Source organism: Alnus glutinosa, chromosome 11 (assembly GCF_958979055.1).
Source record: "Alnus glutinosa chromosome 11, dhAlnGlut1.1, whole genome shotgun sequence".
Taxonomy (NCBI): Eukaryota; Viridiplantae; Streptophyta; class Magnoliopsida; order Fagales; family Betulaceae; genus Alnus; species Alnus glutinosa.
The window spans coordinates 27,923,063-27,945,062 of NC_084896.1; the positions used below are offsets into that span (position 1 = coordinate 27,923,063).

General features: G+C 38.0%; 2 protein-coding genes, 1 long non-coding RNA gene and 1 pseudogene across 3 annotated transcripts; all 4 read left to right on the forward strand.

Moving 5' to 3' along the window:
* Positions 1-1,085: 1,085 nt before the first annotated feature.
* On the forward strand, positions 1,086-1,946 carry LOC133881351 (uncharacterized). Its single transcript, XM_062320272.1, has 2 exons — positions 1,086-1,276; positions 1,394-1,946. The coding sequence occupies exons 1-2, from the start codon at positions 1,086-1,088 to the stop codon at positions 1,944-1,946; spliced, it is 744 nt and encodes a 247-aa protein (XP_062176256.1).
* Positions 1,947-4,463: 2,517 nt separating this feature from the next.
* Positions 4,464-5,300, forward strand: LOC133881352 (uncharacterized mitochondrial protein AtMg00810-like). Its single transcript, XM_062320273.1, has 2 exons — positions 4,464-4,953; positions 5,119-5,300. The coding sequence occupies exons 1-2, from the start codon at positions 4,464-4,466 to the stop codon at positions 5,298-5,300; spliced, it is 672 nt and encodes a 223-aa protein (XP_062176257.1).
* Positions 5,301-6,310: 1,010 nt separating this feature from the next.
* LOC133880913 (uncharacterized) lies at positions 6,311-8,496 on the forward strand. The gene is made up of 3 exons (XR_009902462.1): positions 6,311-6,455; positions 6,822-6,879; positions 8,176-8,496. It is a non-coding gene; the product is annotated as an uncharacterized LOC133880913 (long non-coding RNA).
* Positions 8,497-14,159: 5,663 nt separating this feature from the next.
* On the forward strand, positions 14,160-21,527 carry LOC133881353 (mitotic spindle checkpoint protein MAD1-like; annotated as a pseudogene).
* Positions 21,528-22,000: the final 473 nt, after the last annotated feature.

Sequence of the window (22,000 nt, forward strand, 5' to 3'; positions counted from 1 at the left end):
CAAAATTCATTTACAATGTTTGGTTTTATTTCATTTTTTGTACTTATTAGGAAGAGCAAAAAATAAAAAGAAATCTGATTTTCTTGGAATGTTGTACGTTGCTCTATAATTGTATGTAGGATCCTTAACAAATATTTTATGAGCAAATGGTATGTCTTTTAGGTTCTCATAAATAGATGTTTTCATTGTAAAGATATTCAATTTTGAAATTCGGTTGGATTGTCTTTGAGAATTGGTGTAAGCTTCCATCCCCTAATTCATTCATTATCCTTACAGAAGCTGAGAGGAAGAAATTTCTAGATCAATTTTTCTATGCAGAACAAGAACTTGTTGCTGCGAAAGGGCGTGAACAGGCGCTGTAAGAGCAACTTTTGAAAGAGATGAATGATTTTCAGGAACGGTTTAAGAAACAAATACAATCACAAAGCGAACTTGAGGTATGCTTATTTGCTTTTCATAACCTAATTTTATTTGCTGAATCGATGAATCCATTTGGTTCCATGTCATTTTATGTTATTTACTAGGAGAATGAAATTTCTAGTCTATTGTGGAAATTTGACCATGACAATTGTTTGTTTCATTTATTTTAGTGAACCCTTTAATTTAACTATTATAAATTCCATACCCCAAATATTCTACATTCTCTCGTGAGTTCTTTGTTGTTCTTATCGTTGATGCTATCTCAGTAGCTCTAATGAAAATCAACAATGTGGTGGGGAAAATTCTTTATATTTGAAGACAGAATGATATAACAAAATTCACAACGAATAGACATGTTTAATGGCTATTGGATCAAACGACTTATCTACTAGTAATAAAGCTAAAGTGATAGAGTTAGATTAAGTCTTTTGCTGTTTAGATAAATGTTAAGATAGTTGAGTTGTAATACACTAGGTCTCTATAATCAAGGGATAAGGTTAGATAGGTTATGCTACAAGTTTTGTTGATGTAAATCACATCTAGAGGTTATCTAGATGTTTCGGTATTCTATATATTCAAGCTATTGCCATACGTTTGAAGCATGCAGATTATCAAATAAACTCTAAATCCTATATGTTATCAAAGCCTTCTCAAGACTCACGTCTATGGCTACCCCTGCATCTGAAACCGATTCTACACACACTTCCCCTCCTATCTCCACCATCCTTCCCTCCTCCGTCCTACCAACACAGCTCCAAAATGTGCATCATCACATCTCGGAAAAACTCACCCAAGACAACTACATTCTCTGGCGTTTTCTCATGGTTCCCTTCGTAGAAGGTCAAAATCTGTTCAGGTATGTCGATGGAACAACTCCACGACCCCCTCAGCTCATTGCCGACACCACATCTAGTCTCCTCGTTGCAAATCCCGGCTATTAATCCTGGTATCATCAAGATCGGACGATCTTCAGTGCTATTATCTCCACCCGCTTCGTAGAAGCCTTACCCCATGTCATTGGACTCTCAACTTCCAATGAAGTATGGCTCACATTGGAAACTTTCTTCTCTGCTCAATCTCAATCCAGAATCATGCAACTCAAACAACAAGTGTCCACCTTAAAGAAAGGAGGTCAAACAATCTCCACTTATTTTCAGAAAGCACAGGGATTCTCCCATTTATTAGCAGCTGTTGGCAAACCCATCGAAGGTTCTGAAGTGGTCTCTCACATCCTTGCTGGACTTGGTGCTGAATGTGATCCTCTTGTCACATCTGTGACTACAAGGCAAGATTATAATTTTCTCAATGATCTTTATGGTTATATGCTTTCCTATGAGTTGTGTCTAGAGCAACACAAATCTGCCATGGAGTTAAATATTGCCAAAGTCCATATTATTCACGAAACAACCGTGGATACAACTTTGGATATCGCAACAACAAATTTTCACGTGGTAGAGGCCGTGGTCATGGTAGAGGACCACCTCAGCAATTCCCTTCATATAGTACCAGCTCTTCCCAGCGCCTGACATGTCAAGTTTGTCACAAACAAAGCCATACAACAGCCACATGCTAGTTCAGGTATGAGCAAAGCTACCAGGCTGATTCATCTCCGATGCACGCCAACATAGCCTTAGCCACCTCTACTTCTGACCCTTCATGGTATTCGGACACAAGCGCTAATGTGCATTTCACCCATGATCTGTCCAATCTCAACTTGAATGCTGAGGAGTATACTGGGACCGACCAAATTCATGGAGGCAGTGGACAAGGTTTGCATATCTCACATTCTGGCCGTGGTCTCTTACCCACACCTTCACGTAATTTCAATTTATTCTCCCACTTTCATGTTCTTCAGATTCAAAAGAATCATATTTTTGTCAACCAATTCACTAGAGATAACCATATTTTCATTGAATTTCATCCCCACTCGACAGCTGCTCCTCAAAGGCTCGAGTAAGTTCAGCCTCTATCCATGGCCATCCTCAAATGCTCATTCCTCTAAGTCTCTTGCTGCCTTCATTGGTGAGAAAGTTTCCTTGGATCAATGGCATCTTCGGCTTGGTCATCTTGTCTCTCCCATTGTCAATCAAGTTATTCAATCTAATAAGCTGCCCGTGTCTTCATCAAAGCCTTCTTCCTTTTGCTCCTCACGTCAGCAGGGCAAAAGTCATCGCTTACATTTTAGTAGTACTCCTTCCATTTCCAGCAATCCTTTACAATTGTTGTTTCTTGATGTTTGGGGCCCTGCTCCTCAAAATTTTGTAAACAATAAAAGATTTTATCTAAGTGTGGTTGATGATTTTAGCAAGTATACGTGGCTTTATCCTCTTGAAACAAAATCTAAAGTTTGTGCTACTTTTCTTAGGTTTAAACAACTTGTTGAAACTTATTTCAATACAAAAATCATCTTTGTCTAGAGTGACAATGGTGGCGAATTTCGTCCCCTTCAAACCTCTTTCACTTCAATGAGAATCTCTTATCGACTAAGTTGTCCACATACCCACCATCAAATGGGAACTGTAGAAAGAAAACATCGACACGGTGTTGAAATTGGGTTATCCCTCCTAGCCACTGTTAGTATATCATTAAATTTTTGGGACTCGGCCTTTGAAACCGCCACTTATCTGATTAATAGACTTCCCCCTAAAGTCCCAAAGAATAAGTCTCTCTTTAAGTGTCTCTTTCATCATTCTCCTAACTATAAATTCTTAAATTTTTTTGGTTGCGAGTGTTGGCCATTCCTTCCTCCATATAACTCTACTAAATTTTCTTTCCGTTCCACATCCTGCGTGTTCATAGGATACAACAAAAATCATCTTGGGTATAAATGTCTTCATATCCCTTCTGGTAGAGTCTATATTGCACGTCATGTTGTTTTCAATGAAAACAACTTTCCATTCTTCAAATCTAAACTTCCTAGCACCTCCTCTTCTTCCAAATCTCATACATCCTTGACTGTCCCTTTAGTTCTTCCATCATCTCATACACTGCCTGCCTCCAGGAGTGAAGCTATTAACATTCCATCTAACAACCCATCTCCTTCTGCCTCATCTCCCACAAAAACCGACATTGTCTCCCACAATATTTATCCAATCGTTCCTTTTGATTCATCCACTGAAACCGAGTTAGCTCCTCCAATATGAGTCCATGGCATGACCACACGGTCTCAGAATTTGATTGTAAAACCTTCAAAGTTCACTGATGGCAGAATCAGGTATCCCCCTCCTCAAGCTCTCATGGCTTCTATTGCACTACATGAAGAGGAACCAACCTGCTTCTCTCAAACCAGCAAACTTGCTGAGTGGCACGCAACAATGAATACCGAGTTTGATGCTCTCCTAAAAAATGGAATTTGGTCTCTTGTCCCGTGTTCACCAACTATGAAAATAGTTGGCTCTAAATGGGTATTCTGAATTAAAAGAAAGGCTGATGGGCAAGTCGAAAGGTACAAGGCTCGTTTAGTGGCCAAAGGGTTTCATTAACAACCTGGGATTGACTTTGCTGAAACTTACAGTCCAGTGGTTAAACCTATCACAATTAGAACTGTGTTAGCCATTGCTGTCTCTGCAGGTTGGGCAATTCCTCAGGTGGATGTCAGCAATGCTTTCCTACATGGTCTTCTTCAAGAAACGGTTTATATAGCTCAACCCCTAGGATTTCAGCATCCTACTTATTCAACAGCAGTCTGCAAGCTTCACAAAGCCATTTATGGTTTGAAACAAGCCCCCCGCGTATGGTTTTTGCGCTTAATTGTACAGTTACTTGAACTGAAATTCCACAGTTCCAAGTCCGACTCTTCCTTGTTCATTTACGAAGCTTTGGGCATTACTATCTTTGTGTTGATGTACGTTGATGATATGATCATCATCACCAATTCCCATCCAACGGCTATTTCTAAGATCACAAGTGATCTCCACTCATCCTTTGCACTCAAAGATCTCAGGCCTCTCCACTTCTTCCTTGGAGTTGAAGCTACATGACATTCAGATGGTCTACATCTATCTCAACAGAGGTACATTCATGACATTCTAACAAAGACTAATATGGTTCTTGTGAAGCCTCTTTCTACTCCTATGGCGGCTTCAACCACTCTTAGTTGTTTTGAAGGATCAACCATTATGGACACAACTTTGTACCGCAGCACCGTCGGCTCTCTTCAATATTTATCTCTAATCCGTCCCGATGTTTCATTTGTGGTCAACAAAGTCTCCCAATTTATGCAAGACCCCCGGAACACTCATTGGTCTGCAGTGAAGTGTATCATGTGCTATTTGAAGTCTACCATTTCTCATACTTTCTGCATTCACAGAAACTCCTCCAAGCAACTCACTGCCTTCTCAGATTCAGATTGGGCCAGCTGTCCAGATGACAAACGCTCCATGTCAGGCTATTGTGTTCTTGGTAAAAATATTCTCTCACGGAGCTCCAAGAAACAACCAACGTTATCGCGCTCTAGTACTGAAGCCGAGTACAAAGCCATTGCAAATGCATCAGCTGAGTTAGTTTGGATTCAAACTCTACTAGGTGAACTTGGTATCACTTCTCCCCGCACATCAGTTTTGCATTGTGACAACATTGGAGCCACATATCTCACGTCCAATCCACTCTATCATGCTCGCACAAAGCATATAGAAATCGATTATCATTTTGTCTAAGATATGGTTGCTGAAAAGACTCTAGATGTATGTTTTATTTCAGGGCAAGAACAGTTGACAAACATCCTTGCAAAGCCTTTGACTTCTGCACGCTTCATTCTACTCAAATCCAACCTCAACATTCAGTTACCCACATCGAGTTTACCCACGTCGAGTTTGAGGGGGCGTATTGGATCAAACGACTTATCTACTAGTGATCAAGCTAAAGTGATAGAGTTAGATTAAGTCTCTTGTTGTTTAGATAAATGTTAAGATAGTTGAGTTGTAATACACTAGGTCTCTATAATCAAGGGATAAGGTTAGATGGGTTATGCTACAAGTTCTGTTGATGTAAATCACATCTAGAGGTTATCTAGATGTTTCGGTATTCTATATATTCAAGCTACTGTCATATGTTTGAAGTATGCAAATTATCAAATAAACTCTAAATCCTATAATGACATTTCTTGGCTAGGTTATGCAATTTTTGTGATGTCATAATATGGGTAACTACCTCAAGTTGAATTGTACAAGGCTTCTCTCCATGGTTGTGAATGAATTTTTGCTTTTATAATAATTACAAAAAAAAGCTAGAGTGTGTGGAGGCATTGAAGGATGAATTTGTAATGTCCAAGAAAATGTTTAATGGGTTTATTAGGATTAAATAAGAATAAGTCTATTTAGTGTGGTAAAGTGTTTCATTTTTGTTTTGTGGATTTGTAAATAGTAGTCAAGAAAAGAAAAAAAAATGTAATTAATATTTTTAAAGTCTAAATAAAAGAGCAGAAAAGAATATAAGTGAAAATAATGAAATAAGAAATACAAATATAGAAAATAGAAATGCTAGAAAAGATAAGTGAAATAAAATAAAGATTTAAATAAATGAAATCAAAAGAAAAAGAATGGAAAAGAAAATTAAATTAAATTTATAAAATAGAATAAAATTATATATATATATATATAACAGAAGAACGTGGGGCGCACCTGCGCCCCACATTCATTAAGTGAAGGGCAAAGCCCTTTCACTCATCAAAATGGCCAGGTGGCCATTTTGCTTTAAGTGGCCGAATGGCCTGTGTGATAAAAGAGGCAGTGCCTCTTTGTTGTTTTTATTGAACCACCGAGAGCTTCTTCCTCGTCTTTCCTCATTTTTCCTCTTTTGAAATTTCATATAAAAACTACGATATACAAAGATCCAACGGTCCAATCTTAGATCCGACTTCGGTAACGTAATCCTTGAAGCTCGATCTACATTTTGAGGTAAATCGCTAAATTCGCATTTTTGGAGATTTTTATAAATCTTGTAGAAATTAGTTTAACTTGGCGTTTTCTCTAGATTTTGTGTGGTTTGGAGTTGCTAGGAGCTTCCCGAGCATCGGGTCTTGGTGTGGTGAATTTTTGGTAAGTTTTTCATAGACTTTAGTTTTTTGGGTATTTTGTTAAAATGCTATTTATTGTGGTTAACCCTAAGTAATGCTTATGGGTTAGCAATATTGAGTTTAATAAAGTAATTAGAAATTATAGATTAATATTTAGGAATGTTAGGTATATATGGGTTAGGTCCTAATGCTAGTAGTTTTCAGAAGTTGAAGATTTTAATTGTAAACCTAGGAATAATTCTATTTATAGGTTTAGTTAATAATGGGTAGTAATGTAAACCCTTAAATTTTGTGGGTAACATAGTAGTGTGACTTTTGAGCGATTCAAAAGCTACCTAATGGTACTATTAGTTAGAATACTAACTAATTCAATGTCTTGTATTTTTAGCGGCACGTTACGGTTGAGCTTAGAGTCGTTTGGATATTGGGAGTACAAGCAATCTGAGGTGGGTATTCCACTCACTGAGAAAACATATATTTTTATATGTATTGGATTGATAAAAATATATATATTGTTTATGAATCCGAACCAACCATATGATGAAATGTATATGCTTTGAGATGATTTGTTTAGTTTCAATTATGTTTAAACTATATCAATGATGTTAAAGAGATAGTGTATGAGTGAAAAGTATTGAATAGATTTAAAGTGTTAAGTTCTGCGGTTGAGATTTAAATTATGCAAATGGTTTGAGAACATGTCATGTTGAAACTGCGTAGATTTGATAAAGAAAATAAGTTTTGAATGATTTCAAAGTGTTGGATTAAATGCTGGATTTGTTTAGTTTTGAGAGGACGTGATTTAAAAACTGCATGATTTGAGCATGATACAGTAGTGAAATATATATTGGTCAAGCACGGAACATTGAGCATGTAGTATAGGGCATACATCAACAGTAGTACAGCAGTAAAAGAACAGGATACACAGTAAAACAACAGTTATCAGCATCGTGGGGGACCGAAGCCCCAGTAGACCCAGTCATGCATATCATGTATAGCATTGTTTAATGAGTGATGTTTTTATGTTATGAGTAGTTTTACTAGACGTATTGGTATGCATAAGAGTCTTCATGGAAAAGATCTTATGTATACTTTTATCGGATGGTCACATGTGTTAATAGCATACATTGAACTTGAAAGTACATGGATACATGATTGCCCAGGTGCGAGTAATGGCATGTCTATGAGTAGGAAGGTTGACTGTTCTTGTTCTACAGGAAAGACGTGTTAGCATGATTGAGTTTAGCTCTAGTGCTCTCATGATCTACTGGCGTCAAGGCACGAAGCTGAAATACGATTAGAGATGGTGTTGCGAGTATTTTGTTGACGGATGTTGTCCTAGTACGGAAGAGTAAGATGCCATGTTCTTTGCTTAAGACTTATGTGTATACGTGATATCTGTGATGGAGTGATCGTGTGCACATATGTCCAAGCGACCGGTGAAAAGTATTATTATAGAGGAGTCTATATGTAGAATTTTCTAAGCGGTAGATTGGAACTTCTATATATGTTCACAGCTATATAGTATGTTTTAAATGTTTTCTAAATAGTCGGTGTTTGCTGCATTAGCTGTTGGTAAATGGTGGCTAATATAGTGCTCGCACGACTAAAAATAAATAGAGGTTGGTTCTTTGTGAAAACTCAGTTAGTCTTATACCACTGAGGTCTTAGTATGTTTCATGCTAAGGCGGTGAACTCATTCATTCACCTATGCGGATGTGGATACCACCACAACCGTGTAGATGATATTCCTGTGATTGCAGGTACTCTTGAGGCGGATGATGATCCGGTAGCTCACTACTTGGGATACTACGATTGAAGCCCGTAGCGACAGTCGTAGTGGGATAGGACTGAGGTGTCCTCATTTTGGGTACTTTTGTATATGGCTTGTGACGTGTGTGTCACACATTATTTTGTATAAGCCATTCTTTTGTATTAGTAAAATGTAGTTAAACTTTAAACAGATAGATTTGTGTTATGGCTCACTTATGTATAGATAACAGGTTCATTTATAGTTATGCTTTTCCGCTATGTGTATTGGTATCATGATTTATTCCGCTGTAGATGTAACTCTGTATATCAGGTACATTTTATGGGACATGTGTCTATGTTGGCTGAGCGACACTTAGTCGTGCCACTGTGATGACTCGTTTATGTTTGTATATAAAAAAAAAAAACGGGTCGTCACAGAATTGAAGTGGTGTAAATGCCCCCAATAGGATGATATGCTCACTTTGTGTTTTCTGAATAACATGTATAAGAAAAGAACCTTCTGTTTCTTGAATTTCTTTTATTGTTTGTCCATGGTTTTGTTGACGAAACCCTATAAAGGAGGAAAAATTGAGTAAGGATTTGATGGGGCTTTTCGTCATAATGCAAGTACTACCTTGAGTTGAATACGAGGCTTCACTCCAATTTGTTTGTGAATGAATTTGGCTCTCTTCCCTCTCCTGGCGAGTGTTGCTAGTCGCATTGAGAAGCTACAAAGGAATTTTTCATGGGGTGGGCTTGGTAAGGAGTTCAAATATCATTGGTGAATTGATCTAAAGTTTGTATCCCAATCTCAGAAGGAGGGTTGGGTATCAGAAATTTGATGATGTTCAACCGCGCTCTGTTAGGTAAATGGTTGTGGCATTATGGGATTGAGAGAGAAGCTTGGTGAAGAGTTGTAGTGGATTATAAGTTTGGCAATTTATGGGGTGGGTAGTGCTCCATTGAGCCTGGAGGTGCCTTTGGGGTGGGGTTGTGGAAGATCAGGAAAGGGTGGGAGACATTCTCAGTCTTTTCTAGATTTGAGGTAAGGGATGAGGCTAGGACCAGATTTTGGCATGATCTGTGGTGCAGAGATATGGTTCTTAAGGAAGTTTTTCCTGTTTTAGTTGGTATTGCTGGTGTGAATGATGCCTCTATTGCAGCTAATTTGGAGTTTTTGGGCGTTTCCAACTAGTGGAGCGTGAGCTTTTGTAAAGAGACACATGATTGGGAGATGTATGTCTTTGTTTCCTTCTTCCATGTGTTGCACTCAGTCATTGTGAGAAGAGGTAGCGAAGGTAGGCTTTGGTGGGTATCTTCCAAAAGAGGTTTGTTCAAGGTCAATTCCTTCTTTTGGTCCTTGGCATGCTCTGTAGGTAGGAGATTCCCTTGAAAGAGTGTGTGGCGGACTCAGGCTCCTTCGAGAGCGGCTTTTTTTGCACGGTTGATAGCCCTAGGCAAGATCCTTACATTGGATAATCTTAGGAAGATGTACGTTATTATGGTGGATAGATGCTGCATGTGTAAGAGAAATGGGGAATCGGTGGATCACCTTATTCTTCATTGCGATGTGGCTTCCGCTCTGTGGAGTGCTTTCTTTACTCGCTTTGTATGTCTTGGGTTATGCCTATAAGAGTTATTGACTTGTTTGCTTGTTGGTGGACTTTTGAAAGGCTGAGGAGTGCTGGGATTTGGTAGAGTGCCGACTTGCATTTTTTTGTGCTTATGGAAGGAACAAAATAATAGGTGTTTCGAAGACTTGGAGAGGTCATTGGATGATATTTTAGCTTCGTTCTTCCATTTTTTATTATTTAATTGTTTATCTTTTTGCGGTGGAATTGTTTCTTATAGCATTGTACTATTAAGGCAACTTTAGGTGATTGTCTGATTGAAAATGGACATTTGCCTCAACATCAAAATTCATTGGCTCTTTCCCCAGCTTATTTGGTACATTGTGCCATTACTCTTCACCTATGATTTGAATTTATTGATAGTGAATGTTTTGTATTGATGCTTCAAGATTTGGTTTCTTTTTTCGTAAGTCTTAAAACTATTTTTTGTGTTCACATTATGTGCATTATGAGTGTCCCCCCTCAAACTCCCATCGCCCTCTCTCTCTCTTTGTGCATACTCTATTGAGGACTCTATGATATATACATGGCTTACAAGTGGATCACCTGTGGTACCTATTTATGATCTGACTTATGATGAGAAACTGGGTTTGGACCTTTGATTATACTTTGTTTCTATAGATGGGTTATTATATTTTCTAGTAGGAAACTTGAATGGTTTAAAATACGATCAGATAAGTGGTTATGTCCCATATCTCCGTGTGTTGTCATGTTAAATGGGCGGTGAATTGGGATATGGTGTGTACACTGAAAGGGAATGGGGACTAAAAAAATGTCCCATATCTTCATGCACTAAGTTGATCCTGGAAAGTGGTATTATACTTTAAGGCTGAACTGGTTAATCTTTAGAGGGGTGTGATAGGTCCAAATATGGCAACAGTGGTAGATGGGAAACTGGGTTTGATATTGCTTCAATGGTCAAAGGCTTTGGAGCAAAAGTGCAGTCTGTGTAATTAAATATTTTTACCAGAGATCTAAATCATTTTTCTACATGTGAGAGGACGAAAGTTGCTGACTAATATGGTCTCGTCATGTGCATAAATGATTATCATAGCACTCGTGAGAAAGAACTTGCATATGACTAATTGTATAAGGAAAAAGCGGCTTGACATTAAATATCGAAGGTGGAAAAGTTTGTTTGTTGCTTCTTGATTGTGCAGAATGATTAAACAGGAGCAATTCATCCAACCATTGAACTTTTCAGAGTAGGCCAATGGCATTGATGAATGATGGATTTTCTCTGCATTAATTGTCAGTTTAAGTTATGATATTATTGAAGGTATCTGCTTAGGTCTTGGTAGGGCTGAATGGTGAAAAAGGCTTTGTGTAGCTGACCCTATTTTGTTAGGAATCAGGCTTACTTGAGTTGGTTTTTAGTCGTGGATTAGGTCTTTGATTTTTTGTTAGTTTACAGGATGCTTTTGTTATCCTTTTGTTTTTTGTTTGTTTGTTTGTTTTTGTTTTTGTTTTTTTTGTTTTTTTTTTTTTTTTTTTTTTTTTTTTTTTTTTTTTTCAGTCAGGAGATGTATCTAATTTCGAAGAGGAGCTTTTGGTCTTGTTTACGACCATTGATTATGATGCGAATAGCGTCAGGCCGGTAGAATGAAGGGGAGGGTTGCAGGTAGTTATTTATGAAGCCCAAGTTGTTATCATGGAATGTGAGAGGGTTAAGTGAGGGGGATAAGCGCCTGAGAGTTAGAAATTTACTTAGACAGTGGAAGGCGGATATCATTTATTTGCAGGGATCTAAATTTGAGCCCATCTCTAGAAGTGTAGTTTGCAGTTTGTGGGGGTGTCAACATGTGGATTGGTGCTACTCATCTTCTAGAGGGGCCTCCGGTGGAATTCTGCTTATGTGGGATAGGAGGGTTGTGGAGAAATTGAAGAGCGTGTGGGGGAGTTTACGGTTGCCTACTCCTTTAGAAATGTCGAAGATGGTTTCTCTTGGGCCATTGTGGGTTTATGGGCCACATTCCGATTGTGACAGAAGGTATTTATGGGGGGAATTGACTGGTTTGATCAGTTGGTGAAATTTTTTTGCTGTGGTGCATTGGGAGAGACTTCAACGTCACCTGTTTTCCGAGTGAAAGATAGGGTAATGTTCATTTTTGTCCCGCTATGTTGGATTTTTCTAATTTTATTTATGAGTAGGGTCTTATGGATCTTCCCCTTGTAGGGGGGACTTTTACATGGTCCAACAACTGGGATTCCCCTTCTTGGTCAAGGATTGATAGGCTTCTTGTTTCCCCGGAATGGGAAGCTAACTTTCTTGATTTATTTCATAGATTGTGCTTATAGATCATTTCCCCTTTCTCCTTGATTGTGGTGGAATTCAAGGGGGCAAAAGATCTTCTAAGTTTGAGAATGTGTGGCTTAAGAAGCTGGAATGAGCAGGTATTTGGTAACGTGGAGGCTCATAAAAATCTCTTTTGGAGGAGTTGCGTGTTCTTGATGGAGTGGAGGTAGAGAGAGCTTTAGTTGCTGAAGTAAAGTTGAGGAAAACCATGGTTATAAGTGTGCTGGAAAAAGCTACTTTATTGGAGGAGATCAGTTGGAGGCAAGAGTCTAGGGCTCTATGGCTAAGAGAAGGTGACAAATGCACGATTTTTATTTTATTTTATTTTATTTTATTTTATTTTATTTATTTTATTTTTCCATTTGGTGGCCAACTTGAATAGGAGAAACAACTCCATTGAGACGCTGTCTACAAACAGTTCAGTTTCTTCTGACCAACGTGCTATCAGGGATCACATTGTGCAATTCTATTATGGACTATTTTCAGAACAGTTCAGTTGGCGGCCCAAACTGGATGGCCTTACTTTCGACGACATAAGCGCGGAGGAGGTCTCTTGGTTAAAGAGTCTGTTTGAGGAGAGTGAGGTCCTTGGGGTGGTAAAAAGTATGAACATAGTGAAGGCGCTAGGTCCTGATGGCTTTACTTTTGCATTTTTTTCCAAGATTGTGGGATGTGATCGAGGTAGATATTATGGGGGTGTTTCATGATTTTCATACTAGTAGTAAGTTTGAAAAAACTCTTAGCCACCTTCATTGCTCTCATTCCAAAGAAATCTAGGGCTATTTATCGTAAGGACTTTCGTCCCATTAGTCTTGTAAGTGAAGCTTACAAGATTATTGCCAAAGTCCTTGCCAATAGGATGAGAAGGGTTCTGGAGAAGATTATTTCGAAGCCCTAGATTTGGTGAGTCAGGGGTGCTTTGCAAATTGAATATTGAGAAGGCCTATGATCATGTCATTTGGGATTTTTTACTTTATCTATTGAGGAGATGCGGTTTCGAGGAGAAATGACGCTCTTGGATAGCGCATTGTATTTCTTCGGTGTGTTTTACCATTTTGGTAAATGGCTCTCTGTTTGGCTTCTTTAGTAGCTCTCGTGGTTGAAACAAGGAGATCCTTTGTCACCCTTCCTGTTTGTTATCGTTATGAGGCTTTAAATAAATGCTTATTGCAACGGTTAATGGGGGTTTTCTCTTAGGATTCGTTGCAAGGTCTAGGCACTCTGGTGTAGTTAGCATATCACACATGTTGTTTGCGGATGACACTCTGATTTTTTGTGGGGCCAATCTTGACCACGTATGCTATCTACATGCCTTAGTTTTATGCTTCGAAGTTTCCGGTTTGAAGTCATTGTCAGCTTTGTTTGTAAGAGAAGTTGGGGAGGAAGGGGTTTTTCCCTTCCCTTTGGGTGGTTATTCCTTCGTCACTCCAGTTCCTGACAAGGGTGATGATTTCAGGTTGACTGGTTTGATTCAATATTAAAAGTGGCCGGTAGGCTTTGGTCTGTCTTTGAAGATGGTGGTGTGGGATCAGGGAGACGATTTGTGGGATGAGGAAATCCTTATCCTTTGGATGTTTTTCCTCCTGCCATGCCCTTGGATTGGGCTTAGGATTGTGAGGACCCTGTGGTGGGGTTCTCATGTGAGGGGTTTGAGGATATGACTTTGGCTCTCCTAAAAGCCATTGAAGAGGATCATCATCGGAGGTAAAGGTGCGCGTTCTAAGACTAGAGGTAGAAGGGAGCTGTTGAACTTAGAATGCTCCATAAATTATGACATTGCATCTTGTCCTCTAGCCGTGGGAAAGGCAATGCTCATGTGCTTTAGTGTTGAGTGCTTCGTGTGGGTTTCGGGTCAGAGGGCTTTTGGTGTTTTGTGGGTTTCAGGTTGGTGTGCTTATTGGGTTTGAGGGCTTTTCATTTTTGTGGGTTTTGATTGTTTTCTCTGGGTTTTTGTTAGGTGCTCTCTGTGTACTTAGGGGCGCATTACACTTTCTTATAAAATCTCCATTACTCAAAAAAAAAGAAAAGAAAGTAGATTAATCTAACTATGTCGGAATTGGTTCTTGTGGGTAATGTCTTTAATGTGGATGGGTTGGCTGGCATCCTGGGCTGCAAGGACTCTTCTATTGTGGATGTGTTGGCTGGCATCCTGGGCTGTAAGGACTCTTCTATTCCTTTGAAGTATCTTGGTCTTCTATTGGGAGTCTTTTATCAGTTAAAGGCTATTTGGTACGTTTATTGAGAAGGTAGAGTGGCGGCTGGCTGGTTGGAAAATGATGTACTTGTCCAAGGGTGGTAGGATTACCCTTATCAAGAGCACCATTTCCAATTTCCAATTTGCCTATGTATTTCATGTCCCTCTTCCCTCTCCTTGTCCTTGTAGGTGTTGCAAACCATATTGAGAAGCTTCAACGAGTTTCTTGACATTTTAGGGGAGGGGGTTCAGATTTTTACAGGGTTGTGTGGTAGATCCTTTTTTGAGGTTAGGAAATGTATTTGTTGGAAGAGTTTTGTTCAACTAATTATGTAGTTGTCTATTTTTGGGTTTAGGTCTCTGAATGCATTTTTTTTTTCTTTGTTACTTTTGGTTCTAGTCGCGGTTAAGTTATTAATGAGGATTTTGCTGATGTCTAATCCAACTCTTACAGTATATACAAATATTATTTTTTTAATAATTTGGCTCTGCTGTGATTTTCTTTCTCAAAAGTTCGCTTGTCAATTTTCTGAGTTGCCAGCTTCCCTTATGGCAGTAATGCTGTACAGCATTCTTTTTCTGTTCTTATACTTTCTGGTTCGATTAACATGCATGCAACTGCATGATGACAGAATGTGTCGATGTACCTTTGAAGTATTCTAATTTTCAGTATCAACGTGTTTTTTGTTGTTGTTGAGATATTTTATTTGATGTAGAGAGGTGATTGATAGCATGATGAAGGTTGGAGATGCAAATGCTCGCTTAAAACAATTGGAGGTGGCTCTTGATGCTGCACAAAGTGGAAAAAAAATGCCGAAACTGAGGTTGCATTGGCGAAAGAGAAGGCAGAAGTATCAAAATCAGAGGTTAAGAGGATTGAATTGATGGTAAGTGTTTGATTAGATGTTTTTATGCCATATGATAGGATCCTGGCTAACAAGTGACTGATGTTAGACTTCAGATGTAACAAAGAGGATTGAGTGTTAAAAACTAGTGGAAATGGTGTTATGCACCTATCTTCCCGCAATCTTTAGGTTTTCAATATGCATTTCAGTTCATATGAGTATTCATTCACAAGTCGATTGTAAGCAAGAAAAAGGTTGCATATAAATTGCTGAAGTAGCAGATAAGGAGGGGGTGATAATGAATTGAGAATGTCTAAGGCCTTGAATTCTCTCATGTGTTTCTTTTGGACAAAGAGATCAGGCTAATATATTTTTTAACCAGGCCTTTTTCATTATAAGAATCAGGATTTAATATTTTAACCTTCATAGGTTAGGGTGTGGTAAGCAATTAGCTTAGGCGGAAAGTCTGTTGCTTGTACTTGCTCACACACACACACACATACACACAAGCAATTAGCTTAGGCTGACAGTCGGCTGCCTTTACTTGCTTCACACACACAAAAGCAATTAGCTTAGGCTGCAAGTTGGCTGCTTGTACTTGCTTACACACACACACACACACACACAATAGCTTTGGTGCTCTATGAAGTCCTTGTTTGGGGGAACTTGGCTTTTGCCAATGTCAGTTCGTTTACTAGTTCTACCTGGCATGTTAGATTCACAGTAAGACTATCCAGCAAGTTTCGGGGGTTGCACCTTTGTTTTTGTTTTGGAGTTAATGGTCGATGAACAGCCGGCAGTCAAAGGAGCAGAGTGTCCTGTCAGACCTCACAGCTGCTTATGTGTGCAGTTTATTTATGTTAATGGCTGTTTCTATTTCTTCTAGATATTTTTGATGTCGATCTTTGTCTTTAATTTTTAATTTGTTTCTCTTCTGTCTATAATGGCTCTTCTTAACATCTTGTGTACATGGGTTGGCCCCATTGGTGAAGGAATGGCTGCCATTATATTCTTTGGATTGACCTTTTTCTTGAAAATACTGGTTATTTTGCCCCCATTTTTTTTTGTCCAGTTCTTGTATGAGATTGGATGTGACAAGCTTATTGCTTGAGATGATAATTGACTGGGTATTGCACTCATGTTGACTGTGAATTCTGTTGTATGAGTATCGTTCAGATTCTTCTGAATGGATGTATACATATGCCATGTTGGGTTCTTACATCTGTAATGTTTAACTTGTTTATATTTTTCTCCCGTTCAATCATTTGATGCTAAACTATTGACTGTGTATTGTAGCTTTCTATGGTTACCGAAGAAAGAGATGAATTAAGAAATCTTGTAAATGAATTCAAGAGGCCAAAGAATGATGAAGCAGGAGATGAAGCAGTCAGTGGGGCTGTTCTTCAGGTTATATTATTTTTCCTCCCATGCCTCTTATTTTATTCATGCGATCTCTCATATGGTCTTGTTTGTGACTTGGTTTGCGTGGACAGGAGCTTGAATCGTCTATTGCAAAGAAAGAATTATGTATTAAAGAACTGAAGAGTAGTTTACGTGAACAGAAGGAAGTCAATACTCATCAATATGAAGAGATAAGGTTGCTCAATGAGAGGTTAAATAAATGCGGCAAGGAGAATAAAGTCATTGGAGAGGGAGGGTGATCGGCTTCGTTCAGAGATCCCTATTGGAGTCAAAGGTAAAGATGTTCTGAGGATTACTGGAACAATACGTTTCTCTCTTCCTGATACATCTGTGGTGAAGCATTTGATTTAAGGCTTGAATGGTTTCTTAAAAAAAATCTTCTGCAATATAAGCTTTCCTACCAATTTTTTCTCCATGCATGCGGAGTTGATAAATAACAAGAAGTTGCATATTGAGTTGCTGAGGAAACGATGTTAAGCTTTGCAATTCAAGGGAGATCAGTTAAAGAAATATGCAATTCAACAGAGACTAATCTTGCCTTGCCTTGCCTTGTAGATGGCTGAAGGTTTTGCCTCAGCTTCTTGCCTTTTTAAGCTGTCTTCTTGATGATGCAATATTAACAGGCATCCTGTGGTTCTGCTGATGGTTGCTTTTGCTTAATGGAGTAGTTTGTCATATGTGCCTGGAGCTGGAATTGATCCTTGCTTTTCTTCATAAAGAATACTCTGGATTCTATGGTCGTTCATTGGGTTTATGAAAATAGTTTTTTTCTTAGTAAATCAATCTTATTAAAATGCGCAACGGGGTGCAATCCAAGTACGCAGGGAGGTTTATAAGAATGTTATTTACTATTACTTTTTAATCTTGAATGATCATCAAAGGTTCTCGTATGCTGTTACTTGATGCTTATATTTCTTTTTGTACTTTATGCTCCCTAATTGTTTTTATTTATAAATTGAGGATTCAATGATATTTAAATTAGATATGTTCAGCTAGTTTTTATGTCATGGGAAACCCTTGATCTTTTTTTAAATGTTTTAATTAGAAATCATAGATTTTGTCATGTTCTTTCTTTATTTTGAGATATTGTTGAGACTTATATGGGCAAATGATTCATTTCATAAAGATGCTCAATTTGTTTTATGTTCTTGCCCAGTGTCATTGGTAACTTTTTTGTTGCTTTTTCCATCCACAGTTGGGCCATGGTGATTATTCTGCTGCAAGTACAAAAGTTTTGCGGATGGTAAATACCCTTGCAGTTGATAATGAGGCAAAACGAACTATAGAGGCTTTACAAACTGAGTTGCAGAAGACCAAGGAGAAGTTACAAGCTGTTGAAGAATTGAAAAGTCAGACCGGTATAAAAAACATTGTTTCTTGAATCTTTTCTTCTTGGGGCCCTTGTTGCATAAACCTTTGTTTTTCAGGCTTTACTTATGCTGTAAGACTGTAAGTAGTATGGTGTTTAGTGTTTTTGTTTATTATTGCTATTCACTTTCAACTTTTGTTTCTTTCTCTTTTTGGGTGTATCTTGATGATTTCAAGGGTGTTGCTGACATTGGAAGTTAACTTATATGATTAGTCTAGTGGCATTCATTGACATTGTGGATTCCACTGAATTGAGGCATGGAGGAGAACAGAAGTTTGTGAAGTTAGTTCCCGTATCTTGCTGTCCTTTGTCTAACTAAACAAGAGTGTTGGTTCCCCACCCACTCCCTCCTTAAAGACCACATATTTGAGTATATCTCCCAATCCCAAAACAGGAGGTATTGACAGACTTTGAAAGATCTTGAAACTGCATATACCATGTGGCGGTGATGAATATTGGTGCTATCTGTTATGGGTTGCTTCTATACTTTGAATAAACACATCTTGAATGGTGATAGGAATTCAAAAGGATGTTTAATAAGTAATAGTTGGTTACCTGTATTGATTTTACAGTTATTGTCACAACTTTCTTCCTTACACTGTTAAGCAACGAGTTCATTTCTTTCCCGTATTGCATCTTTTAACTATTCAGGTGATGCTGGGAAACTGGTGGATTCCTATATATCTGGGAAGATAACGCAGTTAAAAGAACAAATTGCGACGCTTGAAAAACGTGAAGAGAGGTAAGTCCTTGATGGAAATATTTCGTTTCTTATTTCAGTGTTTTTTTAAGCCAAAGTGTTTGAACATACCCGTGGAACAGATACAAGACTGTTTTTGCGGATAGAATTTCAGTGTTCAGGAGGGCATGTTGTGAACTTTTTGGTTATAAGGTATATTAAAAATTTCTCATTTTGCTTTGTATTTTCTTATGATGTTGCCTCCATGTTCACGTTGTTTTCTAATTGGCTGTTCCCATGGGTGCAAGTTGTGACTTGGGATTGGTCAACCTAAAAACGAAAGCAGGCAAACCATTTCGGCATGCTTCGTTTAATTAATAAGAGTTCTGTTTTCGGTCCTTGGGTGAACACATGAACTAATCATATAGGCTAGTTTGTTTCATGGCTGTTCTCATGGTTTACCTGACCCATACCAAGAATCAAACATGTGTAAACTGTACATAGGAATGGTATCAAGTGGGCTACAGGGATCTCTTCTTGTTGAATTTTTCAATTTTTCTTTCTAGCCTTCTTTTTGTTCCTCAGATCTCTCTCTCTCTCTCCCATTTTCTTTCTAGCCTTCTTTATGGGTGTTTGATGGGGGCTTCTTCTGTTTTTCTGTTTTTTGGGCTCTGAGTGTTATGGGTGCTCATTGTGGGTTTTAGGATTGATCCTTGTGGGTTTGTTTGGGTTTTTTCCTTTTGTGGGCTGGCTTTGGTGGTTTCTGTGTATACTCTCGGCGTACTTAGAGGCGCCTTACGTATTTTAATAAAATATTCTTACTTATCAAAAAAAGAAAAAATAAATAAAATGGGAGAATCAGTTGGCAGGAGAAAGGAGTTGTGGGTAGTTCCTGTTTGCATTATGTGGACAATTTGACAGAAGAGAAATAATCGTTCTTTTAACTACGTAGTGTTGGATGGAAACTAAGTTTAAATCATTGTTCGTACATTCATTATTTAACTGGCTGCGCACTTTGGACAGTATATGTTATGATACTTTTTTGAATGTTCTTAACAACAATCAGTATATTAAAGTAATGCTTGATTTTTGAGTTGTTTCAGTTATGGGATGCTGAAATATGATATATTTTTTTTCTCATGTAATATGCCGCCGTGGTTGTAATCTCGCATAATCATTTGAAACTCCAACATTTCCTCCCCCTTTTGAGCTTGGATTTGTAAACCTCCATACTAGAGTATAAAAATGGGCAATGGCAAAAGGACCTTATCATTCTCTAAATTATTGGGATGTTGGTCCAAATCACTTGGTGAGGACAAAGCTATTATGACCCCTGCATTAGGTTTTAGCCAAGTCTGATACAAGCAGTTAATCCTAAAACACATGGGTTCAGCAACACATGAACTGCATGGGGGGACAACCAAGAAGGGCCTGATATGCCTGAAAGAACTGTTACAACTTTGAAAGTCCAGAACCCCTCTCCCACGGTTACATCTTATTGTACCTGATTTGAGGATATCAAATCTTATTGCTCTACAATTCATTCTTTGATAAATACTAGTGCAAACATTTAGACCACTAACAGCCGTATTCTTATGGGCTTCATTAATGTTAACATTATCCTTATTTTTGGCAGATTGTAATGGATGAACATCAGCGTTCTAATGGAATCCCAGTGACGCGTTTTACTCTCCAGTCTATTTATGCGCAAAGTGACGACGAGAAGCTTGAATTTGAATATGAATCAGGGAATACAATCACATTGGTAAGATGGTCTATAAAGTCCCACAATAATAACCATAGGGTTTATTGGCCTTATGGTAAGGTTATTACCATCCTGGAATGAAGATCATGGATTATGTCCCAAAGAATAAAAAAGTCTTGTCTAACAAAATATATGCAATTGGTTTGATAAATTTTGGGAAATGTTTTGGGCTTTTGAAAAAGGTAAAAGTTGAGAATTGATTTGGTGGGGGCTACATTTGAGAAAAGTTAAGAATTGGTTTGGTAAAATTTAGGAAGTGTTTTGTAAAAATTAAAAATTGAAAAATATTTTTATAAAATAAAAGAAAAGATTGTTTTTTTAAAAGAAATAGTGCCACCACCGTGGTGTGATCTGGCGGCCCTGGTTGTATTTTATTTTTTACAAATATGTTGTGTTTTAATTTTTTTTTAGAAGTGTTTTGAGTTTAGAAAAGATTTTTGTAGTTTGTTTTGAAAAATGCGTTCGTGGTGGGGGTTACATCTAAAAATCCGTTTAGTTAACTAGTTTTGAAAATAGCTTTTAGCGTTTGAAAAGTGAAAAGAGTTTTGTAAAAGTTTACCAAACCAACCCACAATTTTTGGATAGCATTTAATGTGTCAATTGTGCGTTCCATAAGATTTCAACTGAAAATATTTCTTGAAGTTTCTCCTAAGTAATAATTGAGGCCTTCATGTCAAAGAGAAGGAATAGTGTAAGCATATTTCCACCAGCAGTTTTTTTTTTTTTTTTTTTTTTGGGGGGGGGGATTGAAAGTTCTTGTTGACATATCTGATTTAAAGAGAGATTGGAAACTAATTTTATTTTTTGTGTTACAGACAAATGATTACACCTCTCAGCCTGAGATATCCCATCAGGTAAGAAGCATTTTATTTCCTACAGTTCTTATATAAGCTTATGCTTCTAAACTAAAGTGTCATTTCGCTTCTTTGTAAATGGCTGACCCGGCCTGGACCTGGCTGGTAATTACAATGAAACTTCTCAACCCAACCCCATATGTTGATTTTGGAAATAGATCATTCTGATGCTATGAGAAATGTGCAGGATCTTGAACTGTTTTATTTTGTTGATTTGATGTAATATGTAACTTACTCCTTTGCAGGTGATGAAATGTAAAATAGCCATTTGACTATTCTCGTGGACATGGAACTTTCCTGGGGTCATCATTGCAGTATATGCTTTTTGTGTCAAATCAAAGGGGCCCCGAATTTCAGGTATTTATAAAATATTTCCATATTTTCGTGATGTATGAAAGCATTTGTAGGGAAAGCTTTGGCATAGCGTGACTTAAGATTCATGTCGAAAGTAGGGGCCGCAGGGCAAACCGTAAAAATTGGCTGTTTGCCTTCCCTCAAGAGTACATTGAGAAGAAGAGAATATTAGGCAAGGTTTTATGTGGCGCACGTCATTAGAAGAGTAAACGGTATCTTCCAGAGGGCTTGAACTTGTTAAAGTAGTAGTACTTGTTAAAAAGCAATCATTTATCATTGGCCCTTTCACCAATTTCTTCTAGGCTATCATCATGGGAAGCTAGTGACAGTGAAAACTTGATGCAAGTAGATCTAATCAGTCACACAGAATGAGTGAGACCAGTGGGGGTGGTTTTGTTGGTGCATG

What these genes read in the sequence shown, in the direction of transcription:
- LOC133881351 (XM_062320272.1), top strand. Translation starts at nt 1,086, where the DNA reads ATGGCTACCCCTGCATCTGAAACCGATTCTACACACACTTCCCCTCCT. An exon ending in GAAGGTCAAAATCTGTTCAG is followed by an intron (nt 1,277 to 1,393) that starts GTATGTCGATGG and finishes GACGATCTTCAG; the next exon opens with TGCTATTATCTCCACCCGCT.
- LOC133881352 (XM_062320273.1), top strand. Translation starts at nt 4,464, where the DNA reads ATGGTTCTTGTGAAGCCTCTTTCTACTCCTATGGCGGCTTCAACCACT. An exon ending in AACTCTACTAGGTGAACTTG is followed by an intron (nt 4,954 to 5,118) that starts GTATCACTTCTC and finishes GTTTTATTTCAG; the next exon opens with GGCAAGAACAGTTGACAAAC.